The sequence below is a fragment of the Pseudorca crassidens genome, chromosome 3, assembly GCF_039906515.1.
Source record: "Pseudorca crassidens isolate mPseCra1 chromosome 3, mPseCra1.hap1, whole genome shotgun sequence".
Taxonomy (NCBI): Eukaryota; Metazoa; Chordata; class Mammalia; order Artiodactyla; family Delphinidae; genus Pseudorca; species Pseudorca crassidens.
In genome coordinates this window covers 169,731,916-169,746,049 of record NC_090298.1, presented here as the reverse complement: position 1 = coordinate 169,746,049, position 14,134 = coordinate 169,731,916, and the positions used below count along the sequence as shown (strand labels likewise).

The 14,134-nt window shown below is 41.0% G+C and overlaps 1 protein-coding gene across 2 annotated transcripts in view; it reads right to left on the bottom strand.

The window, feature by feature from the left end:
- Window positions 1-522: 522 nt before the first annotated feature.
- The window catches only part of LOC137222664 (zinc finger protein 77-like), a 30,496-nt gene continuing 16,884 nt past the window's right edge, over window positions 523-14,134 (bottom strand). The window contains exons 2-5 of one of the 2 annotated variants that reach the window (XR_010942534.1): window positions 7,444-7,570; window positions 6,221-6,398; window positions 4,244-5,815; window positions 523-1,576 (exon numbers count right to left, since the gene is read on the bottom strand). Coding sequence is in view for 1 of the 2 variants with exons in the window: in XM_067734245.1 (XP_067590346.1) it covers window positions 4,624-5,815; window positions 6,221-6,398; window positions 7,444-7,570 (1,497 nt within the window). In the remaining variant the exon portion in view is untranslated. Of the gene's footprint in view, window positions 5,816-6,220; window positions 6,399-7,443; window positions 7,571-14,134 lie in introns of both variants that reach the window. The other variant, XM_067734245.1, reaches the window with a different exon arrangement.

Genomic DNA, 14,134 nt, shown 5'->3' with positions numbered 1-14,134 from the left:
TCAGCAACCCCAGTAAAGGGGAAATGCAGGGTGCAACTTGTGAAAGGGATTCCAAACAAGCAGGAGATTGCAGACTGAACTAAGAACTAGGGACTAGGGTTCTGGATGGAACCATCTTCCAGCTCAAGCTGACCCACTAAACCCTTGACTGGAAAGTCAATTCGATTGGGAGTACAACAGAGAGCAGAGCTCAGAAATGAGAGGAACTTATCCACAACCCTCAGAAATGGTGAGAAAGACAGTGAACTTGAAAAAAGGTTTGCTGGTACCATGCCTGTGTGTGTGTTTTTTTAAATTAATTAATTATTTTTTGGCTGTGCTGCATGGCACATGGCATGTGGGATCTCAGTTCCCTGGGATGAATCTGTGCCCCCTGTGGTGGAAGTGCAGAGTCTTAACCACTGGACCACCAGGGAAGTCCCCCATGCCTCTGTTTCTGGTCATCTCTGAATACCGTTGGAAAATCCTTTGATCCCACTGCTGCCACCACATCTGTTAAATAGCAAAAATTCACTGAGTAAATTTAAAGATCAAATTGGCTTTATTGAACAATTGATGAACTGGGCAGTGTCCCGTCTGGCAAGTAGAAAGGCACACCACTGAGCTTCAGAATAGGAAAGGTTTTCAAAAGTGGAAAGGAAATTATTAGCAAAGAATGCATGGTTTCAGGCAATGCCGCCCTCCTAAGGGGGATGGAGGGGGCCTATCGAGGGGATTACCTCACTAGTGCTGAGCAGGAAAACCCAGATCGACTGGTTAAAGGTCACACTCCTGGGAAAGACTGAAAGTGCAATTTGGCTAGGTAGTAAGTTTTGGCTTGCTGACATGGGATTCAGCACAAGTGACTACATTTTGGGCCCTATGTCTCCTTTTTTTTAACACATGGTGTCATAATCCATACAAGACAGGGAGGCTGCTGTCACACCCCCCACATCCCACTTGGGTTTATGCCCCATCAGAAGCCCCACCCTGCCCTCTCATAGTTACCAATATCCCAAACTTTTAAAAATCATTTCCTTTCATTTACTTTTAGTTTCATCAATCATTTTTCCTGTTTTATATTGCATGTAAATAGAGTCAAATGGTATGTATCATTTTATATCGTGTCTTTTTTTTTAAATATCAGCTTTAACAGTCCACTTTTTAAATTTTATTTATTTTTTAATTTTAGCTGTGCTGGGTCTTCATTATGGCACAAGGGTTTCTCTAGTTGTGGCACTCGGACTTAGCTGCCCCTTGGCATGTGGGATCTTAGTTCCCCAACCAGGGATTGAACCCGTGTCCCCTGCATTGGAAGGTGGATTCTTAACCACTGGACCACCAGAGAAGTTCCTATCAAGTGTCTTTTGTTCAAAAATGTTTTGCCGTCCACAGCTTGGTAATTTATGCACTTTTATTAATCTATTTTTATGCTTGTAGGACTATACCATTTTCATGAAATGATTCAACTGGTAGGAGCTTTTTTCCCCCACATTTTTGCCATTGGGACCAATGTTTGTAATAACATTCTCTTACAATATGTTTTTATTTTTTAATTTATTTTTATTTTTTGGCCACACCACGGGTCATGTGGGATCTTAGTTCCCAGACCAGGGATCAAACCCACACCCCCTTGCAGTAGAAGCTCAGAGTCTTAAACACTGGACCGCCAGGGAAGTCCCTAAAATATTTTTTAAATTGTAATAAAATTCTCATAAGTTTATCTTCTGCCTTAGTATGCCCTGATCTCATCTTCATCTCAGCACACTCCAAGTTCAACTCCTTACACTCCAGCAATATTCTTCTCCATTGCCCACGACCTACATGTCAGTTGATGGCAATACCATCATGCCAGTTTTTCCTGCACAAAATAATAGAGCCACTCTTGACTCTTCCTCTCACCCCACCTTCAAGCCATCAAGAAATTCCGATGGCTCTTACTTCAAATTACATCCGGGCTCCAACCTGGCACATCATTGCCACTGCTACCAACCCCATCTGATCCACCACCTTAAGTGACAACATCCTAGAGTCTATTCTCAAGGTAACACAGGGACTTTGTAAAGCTCCCTCATCTGGCCACTTTTAGGCTCTGTCACTCATGGCCAGTGTCAGTGCACCACAGCATGTCAGTGCATCAGGACATGATGTGCCTACCCACCATCATTGCTCTCCTCTCACCTCTGCTGTTCTTGCCACCAGCTCACTCTGCTCCAGAAACACTGGCCTCTGGCTGTCCTTCAAATATCCAAGGCCCACACCCTCCTTAGGAACTACATTAGTCTGCTTGGGCTGCCCTAACAAAGCACCGGAGACATGGTGGTTTAAACAACAGAAACTTATTTTCTCACAGTTTAGGAGGCTGGCCGTATGAAATGAAGTGATCAGCAGGGCTGGCTACTTCTGGAGACTGAGGAGGAACGTGTTCTAGGCATATCTTCTAGCTTCTGGAGGTTGCCAACAATCCTTCGCATGACTTGGCTTGTACAGAGATCACACCAATCTCTGCTCTGTCTTTACATGGTGAAGACATGTCTGTCTCCTGTGCAGGTCTCTGTGCCCAAATTTCCCTCTTTTTATAAGGATACACATCATTGGATTAGGACCGACACCAATCCAATATGACCACATCCTGATTACATCTGCAAAGACCTTATTCCAAATCAGGTTGTGTCAGTGATTCCAGGTGGACATGAAATCGGTGGTGGGGCAGGGGAGGACACACTACTTAAGTCAGTATGTGTGTATGTATTTTATGTGGGGGGCTGTGCCATGTGGCACGAGGGATCTTAGTTCCCTGACCAGGGATTGAGCCTGTGCCCCTTGCATTGGGAGCGTGAAGTCTTAACCACTGGACCAGCAGGGAAGTCCTACACATTTGTATATATTTTAATAATCCATTTAGGTATTAACTTCCAGTGTTATCTGAAATAGTTAAACTTCTGCTATAATATTCCCTGGAATAAATGAATGAATGAAACTTCCATCTCCATATCCCTCTCACCCCCACTGTGCTACATTTCTTGGTACTACTGTGAAAGGTCAATGAAATCTAAAGGTAGATATGTTACTGCTGAATTGTTGTTTCACTGAGGGTAAGGCTGGGAGGTATGTTTCCCAGGATCCCCGCCTTTACGATTCCAGGTTACAATTCACCAAGAGCTTAACTCATATGAGATTTGGAAGGCACCAGTGAAGAAATCATTCCTCCCAGGGTTTGGAACCACCATATACAGACAGACCAGTGCACAGGGGCTTGTGGGGCAACCAGGTAGGAGCTCGTGATCACCAGCCAGGTCAATCAAGTAAGTAATCAAACCAGATGCCAACTTTTTCTCTTCCATTTTCTAGGGGTCCTGGCTTCCACACGTAACCTCTATAAACCCCCATCATGGATCAGATTCTGTAGCCAGAAATCCACAGGGTTGGGTTCATCAAACATGTCTGATTGGGACTGTTCCACATGGGCAGAGCCAGAAGTCAAAAAATGGTGCTGGAACTCAGGCTCACCAGGTTGCCATGCATCTCTGTCTCCTGATGATACAGAAGACCTGAGAATCATGGTTTCCACACTTCTGCTTTCCAGACCTCATGCTTCTTCCTCATCTTAAGAACTTTAACTCAGAACCACTAACAGAAGGACTCTGGATATACAGTTTCCCACCTTACCCAAGCTGACAACACAATTCAGTAGAACCGTCTGGACAGGAGCTTTCATCTTCATGCCAGCAAGTTGCACTTCTTAACTCAATTATCATGTCCGATTTCCAACCAAGATCATGGACATGAACAGAGGCCAAATTACAAACATAATCAGATGAGAATGTTATTTTCCAAGACCTTCCACAATTACTAATTTCTGTGAGAAACAAAGATATGGTATCTACTAGCAACAAACAACTTGGAAGACACACCTTTCGGTAATGAAGGTGCAAGGGGAGGGTAAATATTGAGTCAGAAAATTCCAGTATCTGTAACAGTGGACCAGGAAAGACATTTCAACAATACAGACCTCATATCATGATCACATATTAGGAAGATAATGCAAAGTAAGAATCAAAAGCTTTTCACCTAAAAATTATACCAAGTTACACATGAAAAAAAAAACAAAAACTGAAAACCACTTATCACCCCTGGGTTCAAAAGACATCATAATGGGAATTCCCTGGCAGTCCAGTGGTTAGGACTCTGTGCTTCTACTGCAGGGGGCATGCGTTTGATCCCTGGTCAGGGAACTAAGATCCCGCAGGCTGAGCAGGGCAACCAAAAAAAAAAAAGACACTGTAATGGAAATGAGGCAAGCTTTATATGACTGTATGATTATTTAAAGTTGGAGATAACAAAATATAAGTAGTACAGATGAAGTAGACATAGAGAGATAGTTATTATCTTCAGTATTCAGATCAGCAATATGAGCTACAAATTAATACACTGGGATCCCTATTCAGGATGAGGCACTTACCAAGGCAAAACCATATTTATCTCTGTTAAAAGATTTCTATTGTGCTCTGAGTTTTCATGTACAAAGTAAGTGAAGTGCTGAAGGTTTTCCCACGTTTTTGCTTTCATAAGTTTTTCTCTACAGTGTGCTGCTCACATTACAAGTTTGAAGAGAGAATGAAGTCTCTCCCACGGTCCTTGGATTCAGAGTTTCTCCCCAGCATGTATCCTCATGTGTCCTCGCAGGTTTGCGGGGTACCAGAAGGCTTTCCCACATTGCTGACATTCATAGGGCTTCTCCTCACTGTGCATTCTTACGTGCTTTCGTAAGGACGAGGGCCAACAGAAAGCTTTCCCACACTGTGTACATCTGTAGGCTCTCTCCCCACTGTGCGTTCTCATGTGTCCTCGAAGGGAGGCGTGGCGAGTGAAGGCTTTCCTGCAGTGCTGGCATTCGAAGGGCCTCTCCCCAGTGTGTGTTCTCTCATGCTCCCGGAGGGATGTGGAACAACTGTAGGCTTTCCCGCATTCCATACATTCATAGGGTTTCACTCCGCTGTGCATTCTAACATGCTTTTTAAAATATCGCTGATGCCTGAAAGCTTTCCCACAGTGCTGACATTCATAGGGTTTCTCTTCGCTGTGTGTTCGTGCGTGTTCTCGAAGGGATGAGGAGCAACTGTAGGCTTTGCCGCATTCCATACATTCATAGGGTTTCATGCCACTGTGTGTTTTCACATGTCTTCTGAAGTATTTGGGACAACTGAAGGTTTTCCCACATTCCTTACACACGTAAGGTTTCTCTCCAGTGTGTATTGTCACATGTCCTACCAGGGATGCAGGATATCGGAAGGTTTTCTCACATTCCTTACATTCATAGGGCTTCTCTCCAGTGTGAGTTCTCACATGCCGTGCAAGGTAGGAATAATATATAAAGGATTTCCCACATACTTTACACACATGGATTTTCTGTCGATGGTGACCTCTCTCACGTCCCTTAAAGGATGAGGGACAAGTGAGAGCTTTTCCAGACTTCTTACACTCTAAAGACTGTTTACTACTGCCACTCTTCACATATCTCTTAGATGCTCTCCCAGCATCCTGATGTTTTTCCGGTTTCTCTACAATGTGTGTTTCCCCAGGAGGATTTAGGCACGAGACACAGCTGCAGGCTTCCCCACGTTCTTCACATGGATAAGGTTTGTGTCCAGGGTGAGATCTTTGCTGATTCTTCTGGAAAGAACAATCCCTGAAGGCTTTTCCACATTTAGTGCATTTATAGGGCTGAATTCCAGTCGGATAACCCTTATGCACAGTAAGATGTGTAATCTGGTTCAGGGTTTCTCCACATTGATGACCTTCATTACCTTTGCAGAGATGCTCCACCAAACCATTTCTGTTCAAAATGGGAAGAACAGTATTAGGGATTAATGATTATAACTGATTTCTTCATTAATGATTTATTGATGGTTGTTCATTATTATTTTCACTATGTATTTGCCATTTTCAAGGAATGGGTATGTTGTAGGCACTGTCTGCATTGTGACAACATGTAACAAGCTTAATGCTCTGGCTGAGGGCTCAGACAGAGCCATAATGTTCTGTGTTTCTTACATACAGGGTTGCCTGGTCGTTGTTTCCAACTGAATTATGTTTCAGATACCTCACATTTATGAAAGTATTCTCTTGTGAAAATTTTCTAAGTAAAAAATTGTTTAGCTAGGTTTATACCTTTTCTTTAGTTTCAAGTTAGTCTAACAGTCTGCAGAGATCTGCCTTCCCCTGTATCTGTGCCACTCACCTGAAATCCCTCTCCTGAGCTTGGTGACCTCGGATGTTATGAAATATCCAGTTTTCTCCAAAAACAGAACAGGAATCATTTCTTGTGCATCTTACTATTTTCTTTTCACTGCATAGTTCATTCTCCAAAATATCCCACTGAGGACTTGATCCACTGGTTTTAACTTGAGGGCAAGAACCTGCAACAGTTGGTAACATAACTAAACCCTCAGGAAAGAAATGGTGGGATAAAGGAAAGAAAAGAGACCATATGCAGATTTCTTTCCATATACTGACCCAAAAATGTAAACACATTTTATAAGGAAAAATGGACATGGGAACAAAGAAAAACTCTGAGGACCCTAGCTATTTGGAACTTTGGCCATCATATGAGAAATGAGTCAAAGTGGCAGCTTGTTCACTAAGAGATACTTCAAAAAGAATGGAGACTGATGTCGAGATCAGTATTTTCAGAAAAGTAAAGTAGGATGGAACTGGGTAAAATGCACATTCCCAAGTGCTCCCTTTGTAAGAGGAGCTACAGAAAGACTTCCCAAGTGGGCAAGGATGGATGAAAACTCCAAGAGGGAAGCCAGGTTAATGACAAACATCACCTTCTCAAAGACAGAGTCATATTTCTAACAGGTATGTCCAAATATCACTCCCTGATCCAGAACCTTCTCCTCCCGAGACGTGTGCCCTCCTGGTGATCGCAGGCACAGAGGCCCTAGACAAAGTCTATCTCCACTGACCCAGCTGCCACTGGGAGATAGGATGGTGTGTGGCTGCTGTCTTGCTCATGGAGAAAAGCTCCTCATGGGGAGGATGAAGGACAACAAGCATCCATGAGATGGGCCAATTCTCTGGTCCTCAAGTCACTGACAATGGGTAAGTGTGGGTTTAATTGCAGCAAAATTATGTCAAATGTATACCGATCACAGTGTAACTTTCACAGGGTGAAAACCATAACACTGCTCCCACTGCTCTAGGTGACACTGCAGAATAGGCTCACATTTATAAAATTCGGGACTCTCAGGATTCTAATCAAGAGTGACAAAAAGTCAATCAATACAGTAAACTTTGTTTTCATGGAAAAGCTACCTGACCCTAGGTAGGTTTCATGAAAGGTTGGACTGTGTCTGTCTTTTTTCCAACATGTTCTCATCCTTGTCCCTAATAAGAAAGGACAATTGTAAGAAATATTTGTTCCCTAAAGACTAAGTGCAGGGAGGAAGCCATCCTCACCCACAGAGGCCAGGTTCCTGAAGGTCTCCAGCATCACGTCTCTGTAGAGCTTCCTCTGAGCCAGGTCCAGCAAAGCCCACTCCTCCACGGTGAAGTTCACAGCCACGTCCTCAAAGACCACCGAGTCCTGAAACAGCCACAGGTTCTATGTCAGCAAGGCTCCCTCTTCACCCCCGTGTGTGGGAGGATGGGGAGGCCAAAAGTCGGGAACTGGACGCAATTCCTAGAACTCCTGAGCTTACACTCTTGTGGGAAATGAACACACACAAGCCAATCAAATGCATTTTACTCAGTGATGCTAAGTGCTGGAAACTGAAGCAAAGTGTAACAGCAATACTTGATAGATACTCACAAACACATAATTAGAAAGAATTGTTTTTACTGAAAGAGTATATCCTAAGGTATGATAAAGACTGAAAAATGAAATCATCATTCAGATAACATGGAAATGGATACCTGGCTTGGTCAAAAGTTATTACTACCTTGTCACCTCCAAGAACCGGAAACAGAACGTCAGTGCTGCTGGATCTGAATAACACTTAACTTGAAGGCAAAAGCAGCAGGGAGTCTGGTCTAGCCCCATCATATCCAACAGAGGCAGAGATACGACCCCCTGCCAAGATGAGATGGACACTAGGGGTACACAGGCAGTCCAGGGCCCAGGGCCTGGCACATCCACTGGGTAAGCAAAGGCCTGGTTCCTCAGGAATCTGTCAAGCCAGTGGGGCCTCTCAAATTAATAACAGAGTCCTCGGAATTCAAGGAACAGGCCCCACAAACAAGAGCTGTTGAAGGATCTAATGGTAATGGAGTCAAGTTGACTTTAACAGGGAGAAAAAAGAACCTAATTATGATTTTTAGAGAAATATTGGGGACTTGCCAGGTGGCACAGTGGTTAAGAATCTAACTGCCAATGCAGGGCACACGGGTTTGAGCCCTGGTCCCAGAAGATCCCACATGCCGTGGAGCAACTAAGCCCATGCATCACAACTACTGCACCTGTGTGTTACAACTACTGAGCCCACGTGCCTCAGCTACTGAAGGCTGAGTGCTCCAGGTCCCACGTGCCACAAATGCTGAGTCCACCTGCTACAACTACTGAAGCCTGTGCACCTAGAGCCCACGCTCTGCAACGAGAAGCCACTGCAATAAGAAGTCCACACACCTCAAAAAAGAGTAGTCCCTGCTCACCACGACTAGAGAAAGCCTGCCTGCAGCAATGAAGACCCAACACAGCCAAAAATCAAAAAAATTTTTTAAAAAAAGAAATATGGGACCACACTGCGCTGATGATATAAACAGACAATGACAAAAATAAAAATTAGAGATTTTTTAAAACAAAAAATATGGTCTCAAAATCTGGAGGAAAAACAAATCCCCACAATATCAGCTACAAAGAAGGCAAGGTTACTTCAACTAGGGTTGCAACTGGGTTTGCTAATCACACACCAGATGAGAGGTTTGTATCAGAAATGTATTTTAAGAACTCATATGACAACAATAAAAAAAATAGAAGATAAGAATATAAAAGACAAATAATACAGTTAAATAATGGGGCAATCAATGTGAATAGACAATTCTCCAAAGAAGATATACAAATGGCCAATAACCATATGAAAAGAGGCTCAATAGCATGAGTAATTGGTGATCCATATACAAAATTGAATTGTGGAGAGACATTTCCCAACCCCTTCTATGAGGCTTGTATTACCCTGATACCAAGACAAGAAAAAGACATCACATGTAAAGAAATCTACAGAGCAGTATTCCATATAAATATAGACAAAAAAATTCCTCAAAAATATCCACAATCCAAATCTAGAGAGATATAAAAAGTACTAAACACCATCACCAAGAGGGATTTATCCCAGGAATAAAAAGTTTGGTTCAAAGAAACAAAGCATTGGTATCAAATACCTTATTAACAAAGAACAAAAACCATATGATCACCTCAACAGACTCAGGAAAAGTATCTGTTAGAACATCACCTTTTCATGATGTTCTTCTCTAAGTGGAAAAGACCACAAATAGAAATATAAAAACCAGAAAGGAAAAGTTGCACTGGTAAAGTCAAAGATAAAGTAAAGGTAGTAGATCAATCACTTACAAACCTAGTACGAAAGTTAAAAGACAAAACTAGTAAATTTATCTATATCCATAATAAGTAGTTAAGGAATACAGAAAACAACATATGTAAAATATGATACAAAAAAATATTAAAGAACTTCCCTGGGGGTGCAGTGGTTAACAATCCACCTGCCAATGCAGGGGACACAGGTTCATGCCCTGGTACCGAAAGATCCCACATGCCACAGAGCAACTAAACTGGTGCACTACAACTACTGAGCCTGTGCTCTAGAGCCTGCGAGTGACAACTACTGAAGCCCACGTGCCTAGAGCCTGTGCTCTGAAACAAGAGAAGCCACCGCAATGAGAAGCCAGTGCACCGCAATGAAGACCCAATGCAGTCAAAAATAAATAAATAAATAAAGTTAAAAAAATTAAACACAAGTGGGAGGACTAAAAATGCAGGGCTGTTAGAACTTAAGGTAATCATGTATATAGAAAGGTTGCTATGTATAAACCTCATGGTAACCACAAACTAATATAATAGATACACACAAAAGAGAAAGTAATCCAGACATAACACTAAAGATAGTCATAAAATCACAAGAAAGCAAAAGAAGAATAAAGGACAAAAAAAAAAAAAAAAGCTATAAAAACAACCAGAAAGCAATTAACAAAATGGCAATAAGTACATACCTATCCATAATCACTTTAAGTAAATGAACTAAATGCTCCAATCAAAAGACATAGAGTGGATCCACCACAGGGCAGACAGCAGAAGCAAGAAGAACTATAATCCTGCAGTCTTTGGAATGAAAACCACTTTCACAGAAAGAGTGACAAAATGAAAAGGCCGAGGACTATGTACCAGAGGAAGGAACAAGGTAAAAGCCCAGAAAAACAATTAAATGAAGTGGAGATAGGCAACCTTCCAGAAAAAGAATTCAGAATGATAGTGAAGATGATCCAGGACCTCAGAAAAAGAATGGAGGCATAGATTGAAAAGATGCAAGAAATGTTTAACAAAGACCTAGAAGAATTAAAGAACAAACAAACAGAGATGAACAATACAATAACTGAAATGAAAAATACACTAGAACGAATCAATAGCAGAATAACCAAGGCAGAAGAATGGATAAGTGACCTGGAAGACAGAATGATGGAATCACTACTGAGGAACAGATTAAAGAAAAGAGAAATGAAGACAGCCAGAAACCTCTAGGACAACATTAAATGCACCAACATTCACATTAAAGGGGTCCCAGGAGGAAAAAAGAGAGAGAAAGGACCCAAGAAAATATCTAAAGAGATTATAGTCAAAAACTTCCCTAACATGGGAAAGGAAATAGCCACCCAAGTCCAGGAAGTACAGAGAGTCCCAGGCAGGATAAACCCAAGGAGAAACACACTGAGACACACAGTAATCAAATTGACAAAAATTAAGGACAAAGAATAGTTATTAAAAGCAACAAGGGAAAAAGGACAAATAACATATGAGGGAACTCCTGTAAGGTTAACAGCTGATTTCTCAGCAGAAACTCTGCAAGCCAGAAGGGAGTGGCATGCCATATTTAAAGTGATGAAAGGGAATAACCTACAACCAAGATTACTCTATCCAGCAAGGATCTCACTCAGATTTGACAGAGAAATCAAAAGCTTTACAGACAAGCAAAAGTTAAGAGAATTCAGCACCACCAAACCAGCTCTACAACAAATGCTAAGAGAACTTCTCTTAAGTGGGAAACACAAGAGAAGAAAAGGACCTACAAAACAAACCCAAAATAATTAAGAAAATGGTAATAGGAACATACATATTGATAAGTACCTTAAATGTGAATAGATTAAATGCTCCAACCAAAAGACACAGATTGGCTGAACAGATACAAAAACAACACCCATATATATGCTGCCTATAAGAAACACACTTCAGAACTAGGGACACATACAGACTGAAAGTGAGGGGGCGGAAAAAGATATTCCATGCAAATGGAAATCAAAAGAAAGATGGAGTAGAAATACTCATAGCAGATAATAGACTTTAAACTAAAGACTGTTACAAGAGACAAGGAGGGACACTACATAATGATCAAGGGATCAATCCAAGAAGAAGATATAATAATTATAAACATATATGCAGCCAACATAGGAGCACCTCAATACATAAGGCAAATGCTAACATCTATAAAAGAGGAAATTGACAGTAACACAAAAATAGGGGGGAACATTAACACCTCACTTACACCAATAGACAAATCATCCAGACAGAAAATTAATAAGGAAACACAAGCTTTAAATGACACAACATACCAGACAGATTTAATTGATATCATAGGACATTCCAACTGAAAACAGCAGATTACACTTTCTTCTCAAGTGCACATGGAATATTCTCCAGGATAGATCACATCTTGGGTCACAAATCACGCCTTGGTAAATTTAATAAAACTGAAGTCGTCATCAAGCATCTTTTCCAACAACAAAGCTATGAGATTAGAAATAAATTACAGGAAAAAAAACCCATAAAAAACACAAACACATGGAAGCTAAAACAATACGCTACTAAATAACCAAGAGATCACTGAAGAAATCAAAGAGGAAGTCAAAAAATAGGTAGAGACAAATGACAATGAAAAAACGATGATCCAGAACCTATGGGATGCAGCAAAAGCAATTCTAAGAAGGAAGTTTACAGCAATACAATCCTACCTCAAGGAACAAGAAAAATCTCAAATAAACAATCTAACCTTACACCTAAAGTAACTAGAGAAAGAACAAACAAAACGCAAAGTTAGTGGAAGGAAAGAAATCCTAAAGATAAGAACAGAAATAAATGAAATAGAAACAAAGAAAACAATAGCAAAGATCAATAAAACTAAAAGCTGGTTCTCTGAGAAGATAAACAAAATTGATAAGCCTTTAGCCAGACTCATGAAGAAAAAGAGGGAGAGGATTCATATCAATAAAATTAGAAATGAAAAAGAAGTTACAACAGACACCACAGAAACACAAAGCATCGTAACAGACTACTACAAGCAAGTCTATGACAATAAAATGGACAACCTGGAAGAAATGGACAAATTCTTAGAAAGAGGGGCTTCCCTAGTGGTGCAGTGGTTGAGAATCTGCCTGCCAATGCAGGGGACACGGGTTTGAGCCCTGGTCCGGGAAGATCCCACATGCCGCAGAGCAACTAAGCCCATGCGCCACAACTACTGAGCCCGCATGCCGCAACTACTGAAGCCCGTGGGCCTAGAGCCTGTGCTCCACGAGAGAAGCCACCACAATGAGAAGCCCGCGCACCGCAATGAAGAGTAGCCCCCACTTGCCGCAACTAGAGAAAGGCCGCATGCAGCAACGAAGCCCCAACACAGCCAAAAAAAAAAAAATTCTCAGAAAGATATAACCTTCCAAGACTGAACCAAGAAGAAATAGAAAATATGACAGACAAATCACAAGTAATGAAATTGAAACTGTGATTAAATATCTTCCAACAAACAAAAGTCCAGGACCAGATGGCTTCACAGGTGAATTCTATCAAACATTTAGAGAGGAGCTAACAACCATCGTTCTCAAACTCTTCCAAAAAACTGCAGAGGAAGGAACACTCCCAAATTCATTCTACAAGGCCGCCATCACCCTGATACCAAAACCAGACAGAGATACTACACAAAAAGAAAATTATAGACCAACATCACTGATGAATACACATGCAAAAATCCTCAAGAAAATACTAGCAAACAGAGTCCAACAACACATTAAAAGGATCATACATCATGATCAAGTGGGATTTATCCCAGGGACACAAGTATTCTTCAATATATGCAAATCAATCAATGTGATACACTATATTAACAAACTGAAGAATAAAATCCATATGATCATCTCAATAGATGCAGAAAAAGCTTCTGACAGAATTCAACACCCACTTACGATAAAAACTCTCCAGAAAATGGGCATAGAGGGAACCTACCTCAACATAATAAAGGCGATATATGACAAACCCACAGGAAACATCATCCTCAATGGTGAAAAACTGAAAGCATTTCCTCTAAGATCAGGAAAAAGACAAGGTTGCCCACTCTCGCCACTATTATTCAACATAGTTTTGGAAGTCCTAGCCATGGCAATCAGAGAACCAAAAGGAATAAAAGGAATTCAAATTGGAAAAGAAGAAGTACAAGTGTCACTGTTCACAGATCACATGATACTATACATAGAAAATCCTAAAGATGCCATCAGAAAACTACTAGAGCTAATCAGTGAATTTGGTAAAGTTGTAGGATACAAAATTAATGCACAGAAATCTCTTGCTTTCCTATACACTAACAATGAAAGATTGGAAAGAAAAATTAAGGAAACAATCCCATTCACCGCTGCAAAAAAAGAAAAAATAACTAGAAATAAACCTACCTAAGAAGGTAAAAGACCTGTACTCAGAAAACTATAAAACACTGATGAAAGAAATCAAAGATGACACAAACAGATGGAGAGATATACCATGTTCTTGGATTGGGAGAATCAGTACTGTGAAAATGATTATACTACTCAAAGCAATCTACAGATTCAATGCAATCCCTATCAAATTACCAATGGCATTTTTTACAGAACTAGAACCAAAAAATCT